Consider the following 23,539-nt stretch of genomic DNA (forward strand, 5'->3'; position numbering starts at 1 on the left):
CCGTCTTCAGCGGAAGACCTTCTTGTTATTCTTAGGTTTCTTTTCCACTATTTTTATTATTATTATTATTGTTTTTTTTTCTTACCGATTTTGTGCACGCGATTTCTCGAAAACGGCTGGATAGATTTTCATGAAACTTTCAGGACTGATAGAACATCAAACAAAGGTGAAAGTAATTTTTTTGTTTTGATGACATCACTTCCGGTTTTGAGATTTCAGCGATTTAGTGATTTTCAGGGGGTCTCATTGTCCATCATTTTTTTCGAAAATGCCTCAAGACAGAAACCTGAGATTTTCAGCGATGATAGAGCAACATATGCTCTTTTGTCACACACCACTCTTTTTCTCCGGAAGTGCCGCACGTCGGCGCTCGCTATGGCTCGAAAAAAGTCCTGTCGAGGATTTAGAAATTTTTGACACCTTTTCTGCAATATCTTTTTACATGTTAACAATTTGTAAAGACATATAGAACAAAAGTTGTAGAGAATGTCACGATCTTTCGAAAAATATTAACGATAAGGGGCTGGCCCCTATAATAAAGGGCCAAAAGGGGCCGAAAGTTTTTCCTTTATATCTCAAAAAGTATTGAGAATTTGTAATACGTCAAAGAAGCAAAGTTACTCAAAATGTCAAGCATTATCTAATAGAGTCGTCAAAATACGTCCGGCGACGTCACTTCCGGTCAAACCGGAAGTCGTCAAAAGTTGCATATTTTTGCTGTTCTTGACATGTTTTGGGGTAACATATGTCACTGGAAGCTTAAATCTTAATTTTCCGTCCGTTGACGTCACTTCCGGTCAACCGGAAGTAGCCAAAAATAACTTTTTTTGAAGGTTTTAATGCAATATTGAAATTATAAAGTCACTGGAGACTACTTAGCTCATTGCTTTCTTTTGTTCACGTCACTTCCGGCACATCCGGTCAAACCGGACGGAAGACCTACTCGTTGCTTTGCAACGAGCTTGGCTCTAGTTATTCCACTTTTCGTAGTACAGGTCATATCTCCGCTGTGCGTGGTTCAATTTAAAAGATTTTTTCAGGGATGGTGCATCATGTTAATATCTCCAGGGGTGTCCCTCACTTTTTCGAAATTTACTTCCGTTCGCGTTTTTTGGGGAAATTTGTATTTTTTAAATGGAATTTTGTCGCAAAAAATTCTCGAGAACAGTAACAGATATAAAACTGAAACTTACGGACGTGATAGAGCATCAAATGTAGATGTGTTGATTGACCTTCATTTTTCGTCGTTCTGACTTCCGGTCGCAAACGGAAGTGAATTCTAAAAGTCTAATTTTTCAACTTTTTTGTTTTTCACTATTTTTCTTTGGAAATCACAGGGTTGACAGAGTATCTTTAAAGAACTCTAAATATGTTTTCAACATTTTCATACGTGCATTTGTTGCAAAGATATGACCGATCCAAACTTTGTCTCCATGTCGGGGGTTCGAATCCCGCTGGGGGCGTTGCAAAAATTTTTTCTTTGATTCTGTCTTTTTTCAGTTGCATATGACTTTTCTTTCATTTTTATAATGTATGGAAGATTTTGTCGATTTTAAAAAGCTATATTTTGAGATATTTTGTGGAATAACTGTAATAATCACGATCTATGTTGAGAGACTGCTGTCAATGAATTTTAACGATAAAAATACATTCTGAAATCTATTTCATGGCCTGACGGAGCAGAGATTTCTAACGAAAAGTCAGGCGGAAGACCTGCTTGTTGCCCTAGCAACAAGAACGCATCTAGTTGTTTTTTTCTAATTTTTAATTACATGTTTTTTTTTATTGTTTCTTTTTTTTTAAATTCTCAGGTTTTTTTATTGAGTTAAATAAATTAATACATAAAGACGCATATTTTATTTTCAAGATATTTATTTTAATTCTTTTTCGTGTCACAAATGAAAAAACACAAAACATCACACTGACACTTTAAATTAAGTTACATTAACAGGCATGCAGAAGTAGCCATTCTTACATAAATATACTAGTAGTCATTTTGATAAATAATGGTCATATCAAATAGTTAAATTCATACATAAAAAATATCATAACAGTCACTATAAAAATATTCAAGTAACTAATACATTTATGGCAAAAATAGCATAATTATCAACATGTAGAGTTCCATACAGTCATAAACACTCAAAGACACATCACTCCAAATGCAGTAGATGAGAGGCAGCATCTGCGTAGTCCATTATCTGGATATCTCCTCGGCGTAGTCTGTCCTTCAGGTCCTGGATGCGCCGGTCCAATTGTCGATATTTCCTTTTCTTGGGACGGACAACACCACCAGCAGCAAACTGAATCATCTTGGCTTCATTGGCTGCCTGCTCCTTCTGAATTAATTGAACAAACATGAACAAGTTTGGATGGGGGCGGCGACACATCCGGTTGAACTTGTGATGCCATCCTTCCACTGCATTTGTTGTCCTTGGTCTTCAACCCAAGTCTCGGTCACATAGTCTTTGAAATGTCCGACATCTTGGTTAGGGGACGACCATTTGATTCTGAGGGGGGGGGGGCCTGGCAGATTTTGGAAATAAATAATCTGTCCCTGAAAATATTGAAAATAAATAATCTTTCCTCCACTACAGAGAAAATAAATAATCTGACCTTGACTTATGATATTTAAATATTGTGAAAAATACCTTTTTTCTTTGCGTGTAATTTAATCTCAAAAGTCTTCAATTCAAAAAAAATTTTTGGCTCGCTTCGCTCGCCATTTTAGAACCAAATAGTATTTAAAATCAGATTACAAAAAAACCCAAGAGCTTCAGGTGGCTTTGGAGCTTTGCCCCCTCGGCCCTTTTCATTCAAAGTATGATATGACTAGTATTATTAATGTCATACTTTGGTACATATCTAACCAATTCCTATACAATTGTGTCTGGTTTTACTCTTTTACATACAGAAAAAACCAAAGAGCTTCAGGGGGCGAAGCCCCCTGAACCCCCTTCATTCAAAGTATGGTATAATACCACTATAATAGTGCCTGGTTTTACTCTTAAAATACAACCCAAAAGCTTCGGGGGGGGGGGGGGGTTGTTACTCCCTTGGCCTCCACCAGGCTTCGCCAAGGACATGGTGACCTTACGGCGGCCCCAGACCTCTTGCCTAAACAAAGTTATACACGCCCCTCCCCAAATTCTGTATCTGCCTATGGTATATAAATGATTAGTCTTTTAGAATCAATTGATCACGTTACGGGAAGACAAAGAAGAAAATAAATAATCTGTCCTTGATAATCTTGAAAATAAATAATCTGTCCTCGACAGGCATGAAAATGAATAATCCGTCCCAAAAAAATTTGCCAGGCTCCCCCCCCCCTCAGGATCAAATGGTCGTCCCCTTATCGTCTTCATTGTCCTCTAGTGCCTCAAACCACACATCTTCCATTCGCTGTTCTGGAACCAAGGGGTGTTGCGCAAACCTCCTAACTCTTCATCATAGATGGTGGGAATTGGTGTTGCCTCCTTTCTGCACCTCTTCTTTACACCACTGATGAAGGATTCGGCTGCTAGTCCAATGTAGTTGTCCTCATGGTTGTGTGGTCTGCCAAACTTCACCACGATGTTTTCAGATGTTGTTAATGAAGCTGGACACTGTCTGTCAATACATCTCAAGTAGGTTCCGTCGTTGTATCTTGTTCTCATGGAATACTTGAAACCACCATGAAGAAGGAAGAAACCTCCCCTGCCATTCTCCAGGAAATCCACCCGTACTTGCACGTTTGCCATACTTAATAAAGTGATGTATAGTATCTGTTTTTTTTTCTTCATTAGAATAAGTAAAAAAGAGTATTTAAAGAATAATAATTGCTTTAATCCTAGGATCCTGAGTGGGAATAAACCAATTTTAGTGATCATTTTAAAATTAACTCGGCAAATTCCAAGGGGGTCCGTATCCCATTAGGGCCTTCCCTTAGATTCGCGCATGCTTTGCACATTCGTGTCTAGTTTGGGGAAAGTTAGCCTGGTTCCATCGTCTGAAGCCAAGATTGAACATAATAGTCCGCACTGGAATGGCCTGGATCGGTTTGCGACGATTGGCATGCTCGACTACTTCACAAAGGAAAATTGATCGGGATCGAGAAGCTGTAAAATAATTTTAATCTGTCGTCTGGTGGGAAAGACAAACCGTGAGTCGGTGAGAACACGAAGAGCTAAAATTTTAATGAATTCAAAGAGGATAACAACGAATTTTGTTATGCAGGTTTTATAGATGTTGTTCTTTAGTAGTATGTCACAAATACAAACTATGATTATGAAAGTTAATAACGAAAACGGGGAATTCATTTGCCACAGGCGGCATTTTACTGTGTTGATTTTACTTGCAAACGGAGTTAAATACCAAACACTGTGAACAGTTAACTCACAAGTTAGCAACAGTTTCTGTGGGTCATTTATAAAATATGCATTGAATAAGATTGTAAAGATTTGTTTTCATTTTGTGCATTTTAATAAAAATCTCTGAAGTCCTGTATCGAAGTGAGAATCGGATTAATCAATGATCATGATGATGTTAAATTTTCATTTTTTTTTATCGATGTTTGTGAGTAATAGAAGCAATGTGATTTTGACATTAAGTTTGGTTTGTCTTTAACTGGCTGCCAATGGCAATGAGTCTTTAAATGGTATTTATTATATATATATAGAAAATATATTGTGATGGAGAGAGGAACAAAGCGTAATCACTAATCAGCCGTGGGTTTCCGAAGATGTACATGTAACGTTAGGCCTATTTCCTTTTTCATCTCTTGTAAATATGTAGGACTCAAAAGTGAGATGGAACTCTAAAGTCCAATGGTCTCAGGTCTGAGCCAAATCCCGATGGGTTGACATTCCAAAGTCTGATTTAGCGTAAAACAATGAACATTTATGATGTCATACTACTGCTGCACAAAAATACAATGCCTCGTGATGCCAAGGTCTGATGGTTTATTTAAAATAATTGAAAATAAATATTAATTGCAAAAACTAACCTTCATCTTTTTGATAGGTGCGAGAGTCAGACTAACTTTTATCAGTCTAAAAATGTGTAACAACTGTAGCCTGAATATCTTTGTTGGGTGCTGGACTAACCCATCTCAGTTGAATAGTGTGCATAAAAAATAACCTTAAATCTCTCAAATGGGTGCTAAGTAACACATAAATTATCAGTCCAATAGGGTTCAAGGACTAAACCAGTCGAGGAATATTACCCGGTATCTTTCACAGGTGCATGGATACAAGTAATAAGGAAAATCAGTAAAAGGATGGGCAAGGATGAATGCTTAATTCATGGCTTTTGAATGGGGGACAGTGGTGTCAAGGATTGACTTCGGACTGTTGTGATGCCATAAACTTGATTGTTCCTCCACTGCATCAGACTGGCGTATCAGACCATCGCATTGTGTCTCATTGGAAACAAGCCATTGGACTTTGGCCTGACCATGAGACTTTGGTGTCAGTAAAGATAGTGAGCTAGCCATCGGGATCCCCGGGGATTGGCACAGACTATCGTAACTTAACGAAACCGGCCATCACACTTTGGCGTGGCCATGGCAATTTGGAGTCTTAAGAATATATACCAGTAAATTGGTTGGGCAGTGTCAATCATGTTTTTAAGTTTAAAAAATTCTGACTAAAAGAAATTTTTTTTAAGGTGGTATGGGATACCAAACGAAATTTCTCCTATATATTCATTTACCCAAATTAGGAGGATTTGAAATGTTAGTATGTCAGTATGTTAAATCATAATTTTAATAATTTTTTTATTATTTTAATGAGAAATACAAAACTGATTTTTTATCATATAATTCTTATATCAAAAGCTTAATATTATAGGCAGGAGTTTTCTAATATCAAGTGTATATAAAAAACAAAAATGACAAGAAATATGTCTTCGTATTTTTTTTAATTAAAAAAAATAATAAGCTTAAAAAACTGGGAAAACTTCATTTCTTGAAAACAGACGGATAAAATTGCATGAAAATCTACAATAAGAATGTATGTTAATATGTCGGCAAATTGAAATAAAGAAATTGAAAAAATATATTTAAATGGAAAATATCAGATGCATTTAAATATTTTTGGATTAAAAGATCCGAACGGAAGAGTTATCTTTCTTTATTTTCCAGGGGTTGAAAAAATCTGGGTGCTATTTAAGAAATCATTCAGCATTTTATCACCGATATAAAAAATCGCACTTTCTTTCATTGGTAGTTTTTAACTTGGAACTGTTTTGAAGACAATGCCTGGACAATCGCTTTCAAAACGTGTCTCATTCAGATCGAGCCATTACATTCATTTAAAAGTATTCGGACTATATCCAACAGCTAGCTGATTTGTGACCAAACAGTTACTTCTTGAATTAAATAACAAAGAAGACCAGCCCTGGTTAACGTGATAATTGATTGGTAATTATGAAGCACAATGAGAAATCCTCATACTTATCCATGCCTCATCGCGCACCTTGGGTAGTGGACAGTTAAACAATTGAAAGACAGCTTTTCATTAATAGTGTTCAAAAGCTGCAATGTTTAAACTATATGATTTACAGAGTTTGCTTTTTAAATGTCCATAGTACAATTAAAAGTATATTTATATACTTTTTTGTCTATTTTAGCTAAAATGCCGAGTTATGAGAACTTGCATTGAATTAGCTACAGTTTGTTCTTTTAAACGGTGTATCTACAATTTTTGACCCGATAATAAGCGCTCATGCAAATCAAAACAATATTTCAAACGGAAGTACGTCATAACATGGAGATATCCCATTCTACCTTAAAAGGTTCTCATTTGAAATAACAACGAGGGGAACTATATCCAGAGTTTATCACCCAGAGGGAGAAGATGAAGAAGTTGTTGCTACGAAGAAAGGCCTTGCATCATTATTTGCCTCAAGACTGCATGAAGAGGGAGAGGTATATAAAAATCCATAATTATATTCCTATCATGTTTACTAGTATTATGGAAATTATGGCTTTTTTCTTCTTAAATGAGAACTAATGCATACAGGGAAAATTTTGCCCTTACTTTTCTTTTGCCCTTTTTGTAAAATGGTTAATTCAAAGAAGACAGCATAATTCCATAAACAAAACTGTGTATGCATGGGTTAACTTAAAATCATGGTGCAGAAATATTCTGTGTGGAAGGTGAGAATAGCACAGGGTATAAATAACCCTAAAAATATAGTGGAAGATATACATGAGAGAGGATCAAAGAGTGTACATGTATAATCTTCTTTTAATACATGTGTATTACTTTCCTGCGGAAAACTTCAGCAATTCATGTACATGTATTCCATATTGATTCAATTTGTATATTCTCCTACTAATTATTTAGAAGACGCACAAAGTGTCTTTGGTAGATGAATCATGTTTGTTCAAATTATGCTCCAGAGGTTAAGGGGGCTCGAGCTCAAAGGAGGGTAAAATTTTACATACAAATATATATAAATATATGAATCATCTTTTTAAAAAAAAAAAAAATCTCTGCTTAAGAACAGCAAAGCCATGATTAATCATATTGTTATAGAAGTATACTCAGATTGTGTAACAGTTACTGTAGATTCAGATTTGTTCAAATCTAGTGTTGATTGGGTAGGGTCACGATGAGAGATCAGAGTTTTACACATAGGAAAAATCTTTAAAATTCATCTGCTTTAGAACAGCAAAGTCATGAATACCCCCCCACACACACACACAAACACAAACACACACTCATAAGCTTGGAGAAGAATTGATTCACATAAATGAATGTTATACATGTATTTCAGATTTCAAATATACATGTACACTGTATTTGATTTGAATATTATATTGCATCATTGTACTAATATATACAGATTCCAACAAATTTCTGATTAAAATTCAAAATAATCGAATATATATACGAAATTTGATTTCAAATTAAAACAAGTTTAAAAACCCTTTTCAGGTACCAGGTGTAAATACCAAAGAAGGTTTTACGTACAATGTGACTGAGGATGGAAGTGAGGGTTGGTATATAATTGATATATCACAAATTTAATCTATTAAGAATTATGAATAAAGGTATAAAAATGAAAGCATTTACTTATTTGAAATATTAATAAATTACTGTAAATGTTGGATGTACATGTATTTGTTTGGACTTTCTAATAAAAGTCAGGGATTCATCAGAAAGTGGAAGTCTCAAAAGGGATCGAGGAAAAAAGTCCAATATCTATATCTGGTTTTCGTCATCTATATCTGGTTTTTATTGTGTTTGTCTTAAAATTATATCCTAATTCACCTCATTCACAAAACTAAAATTGTGAAATATTAAAAGAATTTATTTCTGAAGTTTGAGAAATGGTTAGACAGTAGGCACTTTGCATTCATTGGATGTAATTATTTTCAGGAGAGCACACTGCAACATACTTGGTGTCTCCAACAAAAGATGGCCTACAGTTTAAGAAAGCAAGGCACAACCATCCTGTGCAGAACGCCAGATCAGCTTACCTAAAGGTTTTCAAACTTTATCATGATTTCTTTTTTTTTGGAAAATGAATTATTTATGTAATAAACATGACACATTTTTCAAGATAATTGTCTCCATTAGCACACTGGAAGTCTTTGGAATCAACCTTTAGAATAATAAATTAAAGTACTACTGTATAATCCCTATTAACCACCCCGGGCGCTTAGAAAATTGCAAAAAAGGTGGCGGTTATTTTGGTGTTCTCTTTATGATATTTAATGTCATATTTTAACTTCAAAAAATCGTTTGAAAATAAAAAAAATACAAGAAACAACTAAGATAATGTCTAACTATGTTTAAAGTGAAGATAATCCACCCAAATTATGCTAAATTGTTCATTTTCCACTAAGATATTGGATGATAGACAAATTTCATTTTCACTTTCTTCATTTTTTTTACAGATTCAGGTTGATTTTAATCACTTACAGGGGGCCCTTATTTCCTGACATTAGAAAAAGACCTCAGGGGGCGCTTATAGGTGTAGGGGCGGTTAATGGGTATTATACAGTATATTACCTGACATGTCTTAATTCTGTCAATGGTAAGGAAGTTGATAATTTCATAATTTCAGTTATTTAATGGACTTTTCTGAAAACTATCTTAGAAATAAACTGAATTGAAAAAATCTTTGTCAAATATACAAGTAATATCATACTCTGTGCTCAAAATAAAAAAAAAATGTATAAAAATATGACAAATGCTATTTACCATGAGAAGCATCTTTTGGAGAAAAAAAACTTAAGGTCCCTGTGCTTTAAAAATAATTTTCCAAATAACTTTTAATTTAACTGATGTGGACACTGTATCAGCATACTTGAGTTGTAAAATTTGCTTTTTTAATACAATTATGTCCCTTGCTCATAATGTTGAAAAATTGAGTTGTCATATACATGTAATAACAGTTCTTATACCAGTACTTTTTTACAACGAGAAGTTATGAAGTATTTTTGCTGATTGTAGCAATTTTGATTGATGAAGCCTAATGTTCAAAATTTAACATCTGATTGAAACTTTATTTTAGACACTTCATTACCATGAATTTCTAGGAACCATTCACAGCGTTCTGATAGAAGAAGATTTCACTTCGCCTAAAACACCAGCAGGGTATGTAAAATTTTAAGAATTTTTCTATAGAAATTAAGGGAACTCATAATAGATCAAATTGCACTCTGTTAAATAGTTTTCCACATTATTGTACCTGTATATATAAATAATTAAAAGCTATGATTCTGTTTAAGAAATATGGTATCTCAAGTGTCACATTTTATCAAAGTTAACTGGTAATTCCAGAGAATGAATGAATAAATCTAGAGAAAAATTGTTTATGCTTCATCTGACATATTTGAAATAGTACAGTAATAGTCATGCATATTGGTGTATTTAATTGATCACACATTTTTGAAGTTTGATCATACATGTGGAAAGCATTATGTATTTTTCTAAAGAATAGTAAAATTTTGTTGTTTTAAAAATGTTCCAAAGATTGCAGTTCTGAAATATCTTGCAAAGTTGACTAAGCTTGTTTTTTTAACAATTAAGACAAGAAGAACCAGTAACACAGTGTGGAATTGAAAAAATGTCGGGACATGCAATTAAAAACTGAAAAATAATAAAATTGTACCAATAATGGGGTCAGAAAAGACTAAAAAAAAACACTTTGCAAACAAATAGTATCTTTATAGGTAAACATTTAAGGTAGGTCCGTACTTTCAGAATTTTCTGTCAAACTGATAATTTTTCAATTTGAATACCTTGAATAAATCTTAAACTAACTAAAACACTCATAAAAGACACGTCTTTGCAGGTTAATTTTCATACAACATGTCTCAGAGCACATACCTCTAAAAACTCAACAGCCAAATTTGGACATTAAAAAGTGTGATATCATATTTCTCTTAGTTATGCACCAAATCACGTAAAATTTATGTTAAAACTTATGAAGATCAAAAATATTCATTTGCCAAGAGAATATTTGAAATCTTTACTGCAAAACATTAACAAATTGATGTTGAATCTGTCCATGTCTTTCATAGAAAAAATCTCAAAATATCTTTATTTTTTATAATTCTCAGAATCCAGACTGTTTAGATGCTATTTTTTCTTTAAAACTATTAAGAATTATATCTAATGTTAACAAAAACACATACTTTATTATGGTTGACCGGAGAATTTTAATAAAATATTCTTTTGAATTCGTACACCCCCATTTTTAGAATATCATTTTTTTCAATTATTTATTGCAAAAATTTTAAAAAGTAAAACTTAAATGGATGGTATAGGCTCTAAATCAATCAAAATAGATTTCAGGTTAGTTTGCTTAAAAGAAAATTAGAAAGATTTAGGTCCATAATAGCAATTAAGAATTTTGTGTCTGTGTATGTACTAAGTTACATATAGATCTTATGGACAGAGTGCAAAGTGTTAAATCCATAAATAATGTATTTTAAATCCTTCATATGCACAATAACACTAAAATAAACAAATATATACTTGCTAAATCATTTTCAATCACCCAAAAAGATTTTGTATCAATAGACAAGTGAAAATCAGATTTTTATATTGATGCATACATGCCAACTTTCCCGATTTAGGCGGGATCCTCCCGATTTTACCCTTTCATCCCGCCTTCCCGATCGGGAAAGCAAAATTGCCCTTATTTCCCGATTTGAAAAAAAAAATCACCAAAATTTCCGATTTTAAAAGTAATTCCCTACCGCTGAATTTTGACAATCGGGATAACAATGTCAGACTTGTTTATTCAATGCACACAGATAAGTTTCATTGTTTATTTAACGTTTAACCAGATGTTAATTAGGCCTAGACACAGGAAATCACTTCACGCTTGAACGCACAAAGTTGTCCACTGGAGCAAGAAGCTTATAGCTTGAGGCAATTAGGGGATTATCTTGTTAGTTTTAAAGGGTATGCAAGGTGAAACACATAGATTAACAAGATAGTTGTTTGTCATTTTATTAAAAATATAAATTAAAGACAATAAAATGCAAATCAAACAATAAAAACGGAATCCAAAGAGATCGTTTTTTGAAAACGAAAGTAGAAAACTAATAAAGCATAGCTGCTGATTTTATCTACCTATAATGAAAAATATTGTAAAGTTTGCCAGTTAAAATATTATTAAAAAATTAAGATGAAACAATCAAGTGTATGTCAATTAGAATTTCTTTTCCCTCCCTTCTCCCAAAAGTAATATGTTAGGTAGATCTATGTGCATGACTTAAGGAAATACCCACATGGCACCATCAAGCCTGACAAATTTCATGACTGTAAAAAAAAAATAATTCTGTTTTGGATAGGTGGTATAAATTTCTGTAAATTTAATATCTTATTAGAATTTCTAATTAATTGAAATATAAATAAAAAATGTTTCTAGAAACAGGACTTTACAGTATCAACACCTCATTTATAATTTTAGCCTTTGAAAAAAATGATTTTAAAGTTGTACAATTTTCAATTTTTCACTAAATTCTGTCCTGGTAGAAAAAAAGTTGTTTATATATGTATAACTAAATACCCCTTCTTTAGTGAGAGAGGCACCAGTATTTTAGCAAAAATATTTCAATTTTGGAAAGAAAAACATTTTTTGTGGTAAATTAATCCTTGAGTTTTATTGATAAGTGATATCAATATTATAAATAAAAAAAAATCATTTCATAATCATTTAATTTCACGACAAAATGTCGCGAATTTAAAGCTTTGAAAATTGTCGTCACGCGCTAAATCCCCCATGGGAATTTTCAAAAGTTGGCATGTATGTTGATGTGTAAAATAAGAACCGGATCCGTAAAAGTGTGGGCCTTCCTTAACATGAAATAAAAATCAACTTCTCAATTGCCTACAAAATACAACCTTTTTGTCCACAAATATGTGTTTTATATATATATATATATAATAAAGGCCCTGTTTTTTTTTCAAATCTACAAGTAAAAGACTTGAAGAGCTTATGCTTTATACATGTAGTAATAAGTCTGTTAGATTGGCCTCTTCTTCAAAATGCTACAATTTCTACAATTTTAATGAGTACTGTAAATTCTTAAATGTATGCAAGTAATTAATTATTGCATAATTGCATAAGAAGAACCTATCGCAAAAAAAATTTGCTTTTATTTTTATGGTGCTGAAATCATGCAATGAAAATTCTCTTATCAATCGTCCACATGCAAATTAATGTGTGACGTTAAAGTGCATGCATTTTGCGATAATAAGTACTCTAAAAAGATAAGGAATTAATATACATTTATTCTGTACATCAGACAATGTTGTCTTGGTCACCATAGTTACATAAAGTAGAAATTTGTGAAAAAATCTTTCAAAATGCTACTCCTCCTTCAGTTTTTGTCTGATTTGGAGAAAGCTTGGTACATACGTCTGTAAACTCGTGCATTTTTTATTTCATGTTTATGATATTGCTATGGTAACTAAAAAAAGAACAAAATTTCATTCAGATTGATACAAATTTAGAAAACATCACAGTATATAATATATGCTATGAAATTAATAAAAAAAAAAAAAATGAAAAATAGGAAGTGATGTGAGTTAACAATTTAATTGATATGTATAATTTCAACAAGGTAACAAGATGATTACTCACAGATTCTTTGAAATTGTTAAAATAAGTAAATATTGGGCAGCATGTATGATCCAGAACCAATAACCATATTATATATTAATAGACTGATTTAGTAATTAGGTTAAAGCACAGTTTTAAATTAAACAGCAGTAGTTAGTTTTAGATCATAGACATTTTTTAAGGCTTTAATATGTACATTAATTGTAATATTACTCCTCTTACTTATAGCATATAGCTTTAACTTATTTTTATAGTATAGAAGTAGATGTTATAATATAACACATTCCATATTTGGTAGATTTGATCCTCATTATGGCATGAGAAAGGTTAAACCAGTCAATGAATTCAGCACTGTTGGTAAGTTATTGAATTGTATATCATTTTTTTGTTTTTCCTCTTCAATATAAGGTTTATTTTGGTCTTTACCTCAATTATTGCAGATGCAAGCAATTAAATTGATCTAAATTAACAGTTTCAAAGAAAATTAATACTAGTAGTCAAGATATTTGTATCAAACTTCATATGCCGATACATACATGTATTTATTAAGAAATATTCGATTGCATCAATTTTTTATAAGTATTTTGTGCCATGATGGTCATTAAATATTGCCATGCATTTGCATTTTGCTAGCTTATCCTGAGATGTCTTATGTCAGCCAAGGGAAACTTGTATTTCTTACTAGACATGTAGACAACAAGGAATGGACAAAGGCCAACAAAAGCCTCCTATTGACCAATATTCAGTTAGGAAATGTAAGTTTCGGTTTAAAAGAAAGAACTTTATTCGGTAATAACCAATATTTGCCCCCAAAATCAAACTTTGATGGAGATATATTTAATTAATTTCTTAAACAGGGGAGTATATGCTGACTTCAAAGCACTGAATATTTTGACGCTATATGTATACGTAATGATGTCACAAACATGACGTAAATTTAAGTTTTTTATGAATTTTACAGAAAAATGTACATATTTCGTCTATATTTTGAGTAAAAGTCACCGAGTGCATGTGTGTTCAGGATCAATATTTTGATATAATGTGAAGAATGATAATATCAATGAAATATGTCAATATTGTTCCTGAACAAACTTGCGCTCTATAAATTTTAAAGCTAAAATTGTTGAAATTTTGTCCATCTTGTCCTTTTTCTGGAAAAGGATATAAAAACGGACTAGTTTGTGACGTCATTTATAAAACAAAAATTGTGAATACACTGCTTTGACACTGTAATATTTTCTGTTATTTATATTTCTCATACAATTTATTGATTTCAGCACATTTCAGGAAGTTTTCAAAATTTGACTTTTGTGGGGGCAAATATATGCAATATACCGCATATAGTTCTTTACATTCTTTATGATCTCCGAGAATTGTATGGGAATTCTAATTTACTAATCAAGTTACATAGATTCTTATGAAGGTCTTTGGGGTGTCATAGAACAAGACTGTTTAAGGAAGCTCTAAACACTAACAGAAACTGTTTTTTGGACTCAGAGAAAAATATATCATATAAAGATATGCATATTGAGACTTTTTCATTCATTTAGAACATAGGGTACGCGCCTTATTTGCTCGGAAAAACTGTTCAAAGACAATGGACTATTTGTAAGCAGAAATCACTGTTGTTTACTTACATTGGGAAAATTAGTGAAAATGATTAATTAAATTTCTTACTCTTGGACTTATATAAAGTTTTAAGTATTTTAATCTATTACAAATTATTAAATTAATGGCGAATAACAATTTCTTTAATCTTTCATCTAAGGGCAGATCACTCTAACTGCATAAAACTACCCAATTAATAAAGCTCTTTAGTGTGCAGTGTTTAGAGCGTCCTTAATGTTTCCAAGTAAATTTTCAATCACTGTTACATTTAGAAATATGAGCTGGGTATTTCAGGGTAGTATTCGGATTAAATTTTAAAATTTAACTTCATTCCAAGGTATAAAAAAATAATTCTAAAGCACAGCATGCAAATGAGACAAGTTTTCATTTGCTAATACTTATGTGGGTACAATTATGTCATTTTTCGAGAAATATGTCCATTGTGACATACCATGTATTTACTTTGAATGTTTTGTTAAATGTTTTGCAAACATATATATGCTTCATCTTTGATAGGTGAAGCACAAAATAAAAAATTTCAACGTGACAGAGGCCAGGATGTTTATTGTGGGTAATCTTACCTGTATGGAAAACCAGCCCGAGGAAGGTATTTAAAAAATAGCTATATTATTCAGTGTGACTGTCTATCTGGCCCTCAGTCTGTCAGTCATATGCATCATTTTATTAAAAGGCATGCAGGTAAAAGATGGTGAAAGGGAGACAAAGCTGTCAAGATTTGTGATTCACCTGGTTTTAAAAGTTCAATGAGTCAATTAGGATTTATATTGATATACCAACACTATATTTTTATCTTCTATAGCAGAGTTGGAAGGGGGTTTGTTTTCATCTTTTCATTTTGTTCTAGGATCACCTGCTTTAATCACATGTTTTAGAAATATTGTGAATCAACTACTAGAATTGCCAGAAGGGGAATTACAGAAAGTTGCTAATTTTTATTTCAACAAGATTAATGCAAGGTGAGTTTCTAATCTACCAAATTGAATATCGAATATATACTAAAAAGTAGATATATTTCTTAATTACACTTTACATCAAGTTCTAGCTACTTTAGACACTGAGTTATAAACATGCATGCAGATTATATAAGCTAGACCGGGTTGGTTCAAGATCATATCAGCTATATCTAAAGCCTGGAAACAAGGCTAGAGCTGCTTTTAATTGCTAGGCAAGCTGCTATGATCCTAGCTCTAAGTTACATGCAGCCACTACAATCTTGAACCAATATTATCTCATTTTTAACTCAAATGAGCTTTCCTTATCAAATTTTGTCCACTGTTTTTCGCACTTTTTCACATTTTCATATTCTTCACAATAACTACTGGACCAATTTCAACCAAACTTGCCACAAAGTATCCTTGGGTGAATGGAATTCATGTTGTTCAAATGAAGGGTCTTGGCCTCTTCCAAGGGGAGATAATTATGAATTAGTAAAAAAAATGAATGGCATCTTGTAAAAATATTCTTCTACAGAACCATTGGGCCAAGAAAATTTAAACTTGCGTGGAGACATTGTCAGGAAGTATAAGGTCCAATTTTGTTCAAATCAGAACCACTGAGTCAAGAAAATTGAAACTTGTATGGAAACATTGTCAGGAAGTGTAGGTCAAATTTAGTGTTCAAATCATGACCCTTGGGGTTGGTTGGAGTCACAATGGATGATCAAAGTTTTACAGAGGAATACAAAGGAAATTTTTTAAAAAGTCTTACTCACAAAAGCAGCAAAGCCCTGATAAGTCAATTTTTATGGAAACATCCTTAGGTAATATAGATTCAAATTTGTTCAAATCATGACACCCGGTATATATAGAAGCCACAATAGATGATCAAAGATTTACATACTAGGAATGCATAGAAAATATCTTTAATGCATGTATCTTTCCTCAAGAACCACTAAGCCATAAATGGTCATATATATGAATGCAACCTTATGTAATATAGATTCAAGTTTGTTCAGATCTTGACCTCCAGTAGTGATGTGAGGCCACAATAGAAGATAAAGCTGATAGGAAAAAATCTTTTTTCAAAACTTCTAAAGCCTTGATTGGTCAACGAAATATGCAGGTAACATACTCAGAGTAGACTCATGTTTCTTCAAATCATGCCCCTTCCCTTTAGGTATAGGTTGATACCGCTCATAAAATAGTTATACTGAACTAGCCAAAGTGCTCAGATGAGCGATGTGGCCTTTGGGCCTCATGTTTTTATATTAGGAGAGTCATTAAGTAGTTTTTGACTAATAAAAAAAAAATCATTCAACATTTATGATTATATGAATATCATAATATATCTTTGTTTTCCCAAGTTTTTTTGTTTTAATATTAAATACGTAACATTTTACTTAAGAAATTCCAAATATCGGGAAGCTGTAGAAAATATGGTTGATGCCTTTGGTGCAATGAACACAGAAATATCTGAAAGTTTGCTGACAGAAATGATTTTATTGAACCCTTCTCCAGATGCAAAACTAGTTGAAAGATTTATCATGCATGTTGCAACAAGTGACAATGTTCCTCAGGAGGTAAAAATTGAAAATTATGTATTATGTCAATACCCGTTTACTTAATCTCTTTAATCCAGAGACTTGTTTTTGTTTGGATCAATGCAGCATCTAGGAGAACTTTACTTAAACATCTTAGAATATATCTAGCTATAAAGTGTTCCCCACAAATGTTTAAGCTAATGAAAAGAAAAACTTAAAGCTCACCTGAGCAATATAGTCTCACTTGAGCTTTTTATGATAATTTTATGGAAAAAATATGATCTATCTCTTCTGTTACTACATGTAATATGCAAGATAGAACATGTATTAGCTAATTCTATATTATAATACATCCATATTAAATGATGAAATTAAACTAAAAATAAAAAATATCACAGTTTGATCAAGTATACATTCATATTTCATATAGAATCATAGTAAAAAAAACATTTATGGCTCACTTTATTTGCACATTTCAGAATTTTCCCTAGCTTTTGTAATTTCATATGAATTCAACAATTTGAACTTAAAGAATTATATGTAATTTGTTTATACATATAATAAGAGCAATTGAAATTTCCACATTTATTGAACAAAATCAAATCATAAGGAAAAAACAAAAACAATTTTATCATCCATTTCATTTACACAATACATCTTTGGCCTTCTCGGGGGCTACTCACATTATATAGAAAAAATAAAAATAACTTCCTGGGTTGACACCGTCAGGAATTTATAGCTAAAACTGTAACCATAGAAACCTGGGTTGACACCATCAGGTTGAGTATGAGGGTACCCGGGTTGACACCATCGGGTTCTAATGAATGGAACCTGGGTTGACACCGTCAGGCTTAAATTTTGAGATACTTGAGATAATTTCGAGATACCTGGGTTGACACCATCAGGTACATGAAAGGACCCGGGTTGACACCAATTTACAACAAATTTTCATAAGCAACAAGATTATTTAACCATACAAAATGTCACTTTTGCAGAAGATGGTTCTTTTTATACTTTGACACTTAATTCCTCTAAGACAGATCCTTTCCGACAAGGGATTGATATTAAGGTGTTCGAGAATTCGCATTTAAATCCTGTTAAAACTATGAGAATGTATTTTGAAAGTCGACTAAATATTTGTCACACACAAAACCATGCTGCTCTATTTGTTGACGATGAGGGTAATCCTATGTCCAGAAATTTTTTCCTACTACATGTGAAACAAGTCCTATCCAGGTTAGGTTTTGACGATACTAGGTACTCAGGTCATTCGTTTAGAATTGGAGCTGCCACTGCAGCAGCTGCCGTGGGTATTCAAGATCATTTAATTCAGTCATTAGGTCGATGGAATTCAGACTGTTATGCAAGGTATATCAGAATCAATCAAGATACTATTCAGTCTGCACAAACAAAAATGTGTTCACTTTAAGATGTTTCCTTTTCATCATTTATCTTCTTGGGGGCATTCACTCACATCAATGCTTAGTACCCACTACTACTTGATGTTCATTCATTTTGGCCTGTTTTCCCCCAATTTCAGATAAATTTTTCTGCATTATATAATTAATTATAGCTACCCGATGGTGTCAACCCGGGTCCTTTCATGTACCTGATGGTGTCAACCCAGGTATCTCGAAATTATCTCAAGTATCTCAAAATTTAAGCCTGACGGTGTCAACCCAGGTTCCATTCATTAGAACCCGATGGTGTCAACCCGGGTACCCTCATACTCAACCTGATGGTGTCAACCCAGGTTTCTATGGTTACAGTTTTAGCTATAAATTCCTGACGGTGTCAACCCAGGAAGTTATTTTTATTTTTTCTATATAATGTGAGTAGCCCCCGAGAAGGCCAAAGATGTATTGTGTAAATGAAATGGATGATAAAATTGTTTTTGTTTTTTCCTTATGATTTGATTTTGTTCAATAAATGTGGAAATTTCAATTGCTCTTATTATATGTATAAAATGATATTTTTTATGTAAGAAAAAATTTTGTTTATACATAACTTTCAAGTTTTTCATGTGTACCTAATTTTTCCCCTATACATTTTGTTAGTTATTGAACTACTGATCTAACATTCATTGGGTGAATCCATTTAGAAGAATTTTAGTGCAATTTTGGTTAAAGTGTTGTAATTCTAATGGAATTTGTAATAACAATCATTGTTTGACACTTAGACAAAGAAACTATTTTTAGAGAGATTATCCGTCTTAGGTACCAGTTTTCATGTCCATATTAGGTAATGCATAGTGCGAGGGACAGGAAGATCCCGGGGGGTCCGTAGCCACGTGACCCCCAAACTAATCCGCATCAAATTTCATGTAACATCATCATTCCTTTGTTTTAACTTCAGCTGGATGTACATGCTCTGTGTTTTTTTGTTATCCCACCCACCTTCCCCATACTGCACCTTTTGTAATTATTAAATACTTCTTATTTTTTCATATCTTCATAAATAGGATTTACTCTCTGTGCTAGAAGATGCTGTTTTCCATAAAGAAAAGTTTCCCTCTGAATTTTACGAGAAGGACACATACAGTCGCTGTTTGTTAGCATTGGGGTCATTGAGTCACAAGTTAATGAAGAAGGGACATTCGACCAGAGCCAAAGGAATAATGAATAGGATTCACTCTCTGCTTGGATTACATGGTAGTATATTAAATACATCTACTTTTCATACATCTGTTTGCAAAGTTTTTGCCATTTATTTGTGAAACTTTTAAGCTCACTTAAGATGGGTCATCTAAGATGAACACGAAGACCAAGAAATTTTGAAAACTTAAAAAATTGTTACAAGCTTTTTACCTACCTTTTTATCTATTTGTTTTGCATTTTGTACCTCTTTCCAGAACTATTGGCCAAGTTTCAATGAACTTGAAACAAAGGTTCTTAGAATAGATAAGAGGGTGTTTGGTCTTATTTGGGCTATGTATGTGCCTTTCAAATGAAAAATGGTAAAAGTTTCAATATAGGTGTATAAGAAGAAATTGAGTAACCAGGAATAATGAATTTACTAGGTTAATTGCAATGTTAATCTCTATATTACTGTTTATATAATTTGCTTGAACAGTTGGTATTGGGATAGATTTCAAAATCTTCTACTCAAGAACCACTGGACCAGAAAAGATTAAACTTACTTGGAAGCATGCTACGTATTCTAAGTTGTTCAAATCATGACCCCCAGAGGTAGGGTGGAGCCACAATGGGGAATTAAATTTTTACATAGAAATATATGGGAAAAATCTTTGAAAATCTTCTCAAGAAGAACTGGGCCAGAAAAGCTGAAACTTATGTGGAAGCATCCTGGGGTAGTGTAGATTCTAAATTGTTCAAATCATGACCCCGGGGGTAAGGCGGGGCCACAATGGGGAATCAAAATTTTACAATGGGGAATCAAAGCATCCTATGGTAGTGTAGATTGCACATTGTCTAAATTATGATTAGGGGGGTAGGATGGGGTCACAGTATGTATCACAGGGGGAAATCTGGTTAAGAACAGAATGGTCAAAGCTTCTCAGTGAGCGATGTGGCCAATGGGCCTCTTGCTTTTTTTTGATTTCTATTTTCTTTCATCATAATTTTTTGGACAATATATGTTAGAATTATTTTAAAGTGATAGTATTATTTTAAAGACCCATGGGAATATAGGAGAAAAAGAGCCTTGATGACAAAGAAGGAGATGGAGGAATATGACCAACATAAAGTGATCCTACTGGATACACTAGGGAATGGAGGGCTAGATGATTCCTATGACTACATTCAATCTCATATCAACAGCACAAACTCACCATGGATAAAGAGGGCTGGATGTCTTGCTCTACGCAAATACCACCATGAACATGTATGTTCCAATTTAATTAGCAAACAAAATTTTACCAAAATGTGCAAAAGTTAATAAATTACTGCAGGTAAGTGTGTGTGCTCTCAAAGGTTTGAAGTTTTTTTGGAGGGATGTACTTTCAATATTTTGTTAAGATGTTCATCTCTGCTATATGACTTGATGAGAATTTATGTTGGAATCGCTGAAATGCAGTGAGGATTTGGTTTTGATATTTAGCGGACTTTTGTCCAAGAATCCGATAATTATGAATATTTTCTGATATGGGTGCTTTCTTTATTTGCATCTATTTGCTTACATTTTTGTATGGTTAAAAAAAGTTGTTTAGTTCATGTTTAGATTAATTTTAACATATTTCATTGAAATTTAAGTACAAAGTTCTGAAAACTTATAATGCCCTCTCCCTACATGAAATCACCCATTTAAATTGTCACGGTTAAATATGAATTTTTAAAGTATTCATGTAGTATTTGCAAAATTGTTAGGTCTAGTCTTCATCTTTCAGATGGTTGATTTTAGCTTGCTCCCAAGTTAGGTAAATGCAAAAGTTGGTTCAGGCTTGCTTACAGTGGCATCCCAGTTCATTTCAGCCTATCAGGATGTAAAAATTGTTGAATTAACTGTCACATTCAATTTTGTTCACTCATTTAATCCTATTTTAGGCTTGCTAAAATCTTTATTTCATTAGCCCCTTAAACCACAAATCTATTTTAGATATTTTGAGCAATTTACAGAATCATCTTTGAAAATGAAAAATGCTAAAAAGAAATTTTTAAGGTCTATATGTTTTGTTTTGGCATGTGAAGTCAGGGAAGGTGATTCCATGTAATTAATTCATGCAAATTTGACGATTAATTGTGCAATAATTTTCTTTTACAAATAAATTGTCTCTTGTATTATGGAATTTTTTTTTACAAAAGGCATATTTCATTTGGGTAAACTTGATGTTTGGTTCTTACTTTGATGGCATGTATTTAAGATGTTGTTACATGTACAGGTATTATCTTTGCTGTCACTATTGATTAGATCTATATATTAATGCATGCATGCATGTTTTACAGGCTGCAGAATCTCTATTGTATGCAGCTCTGTATGATGAGGAACAGTCAGTCAGATATGAGGCCTCTCTTCTCTATATGGCTCATCCCAAAGGAAAAATGATTGCTCCTATGAATGCTAGGTTTGTATATACATGTACTGTAAATCTGCCGTTTGTACGGCAAATATTGCAATCGGCTATTCCAATATTCGGCTATACGGATAAAACTACTCTGACAACCTGACTATCCGTTTAAACAGGACCCACTGTATTACTTAACGAGGCCTAGTCTAATTATTTCTGCCCAAGGGATTTTGATAAAATTTTGATAATTAATTTTTACTGTTAAATTTATTGTTTTCAGATTTAAAAATCATAAAAATGTTTTCCATCCCATTTTCTTAGTACATTTGTACACTCTTTGTTACGTCATTCCATATGGTGGGATTCTTATTTGTTCTGTTTATCTGTGCCTCTGTCTGTACCATATATAAAAATGATTTTTGTCAGTTTTCTCAGCAACTACTCATTACAGATGATTGAAATTTTAGAACATACTTTGCAATATGGTGGGATTAATTAGGGCCCTGCTCCGTGGGCACCCTATAGTGATCAGTCTGTCTGTCTGTCCAGCTGTCCATCTGTCTGTCCGTCCGAGATCTCTTGTCTGGAGCATATCTTCTGCCTCCTTGGCCCAATCTGGCTCATACTTCACCCACAGAGTGCCTTTGGGTAAAGGATTTGCAGTGATCTTAAATCATGTTTCTAGGTCAAAGGTTAAAGTTATAGCAAAATTATATGAAAAATCCTTGTTCGAAGCAAACTAGTATTTTCTCTCCCCTTAGTCCAATTAGGCTCATATTTTACTCATAGAGGTGGGTGAAGGGTATGCAATGACTTTGAACCATGTTTCTAGGTTAAAGGTTAAGACTATAGCAGAATTATGTGAAAATCCTTGTTCAGAGCATATTTTCTCTCCTATTAGTCCAATGTTGCTCATACTTTACTCACAGAGTGCCTTAATTTGTTCAGTGAATGTGCAGTGGCCTTGAACAAAGATTGAAGATATGCAACAATTTTCATAGAGAATACATTTCTTAAAGTTTTTAGGTCACTTGAGTAAACTCAGGTGACCTATTGCCATCTGTTTTGTTTTCGTCCATCGTCGTGCGTCGTGTGTTAACATTTGAACATTTTCAGCTTTTTCTCTGCAACCACTGAACCAATTTCAACCAAATTTGGCACAAAGCATCTATGGGTGAAGGGGAACACAAATTTTGAATTTCATGATCCCTGCCCCCCTGGGGCCTGGGGGGTGGGGCCAAAACTTTAAAATTAATGCAATCTTTAAAAATCTTCTTCTTTACTTCTGGACATCAAGCAGTCAAACTGTTTGCATGATTGTAATCAGCATTGAGTCCTCTACCAAAATTGTGAAATTCATGGCCCCAGGGTCAGGGGTACTTGTGCTAGGGTGG

The 23,539-nt window shown here is 33.1% G+C and overlaps 1 protein-coding gene and 1 pseudogene across 1 annotated transcript in view; one reads left to right on the forward strand and one right to left on the reverse strand.

Annotated features, from left to right (window-relative positions):
- LOC134270608 (uncharacterized) overlaps positions 1-23,539 on the forward strand; it is a 226,690-nt gene that overhangs the window by 13,118 nt on the left and 190,033 nt on the right. Inside the window, 12 exon segments of the mRNA XM_062752837.1 lie at positions 6,775-6,907; positions 7,923-7,983; positions 8,367-8,473; positions 9,508-9,590; positions 13,373-13,431; positions 13,708-13,829; positions 15,199-15,289; positions 15,548-15,659; positions 17,047-17,221; positions 19,644-19,833; positions 20,817-21,025; positions 22,084-22,202. Of these exon segments, the coding sequence (XP_062608821.1) occupies positions 6,775-6,907; positions 7,923-7,983; positions 8,367-8,473; positions 9,508-9,590; positions 13,373-13,431; positions 13,708-13,829; positions 15,199-15,289; positions 15,548-15,659; positions 17,047-17,221; positions 19,644-19,833; positions 20,817-21,025; positions 22,084-22,202 (1,461 nt within the window).
- Positions 2,134-3,740, reverse strand: LOC134270601 (uncharacterized; annotated as a pseudogene).

This window comes from Saccostrea cucullata, unplaced genomic scaffold (genome assembly GCF_032062105.1).
Source record: "Saccostrea cucullata isolate Sc308-1 unplaced genomic scaffold, CSIRO_AGI_Scuc_v1 ctg171, whole genome shotgun sequence".
NCBI lineage: Eukaryota > Metazoa > Mollusca > Bivalvia > Ostreida > Ostreidae > Saccostrea > Saccostrea cuccullata.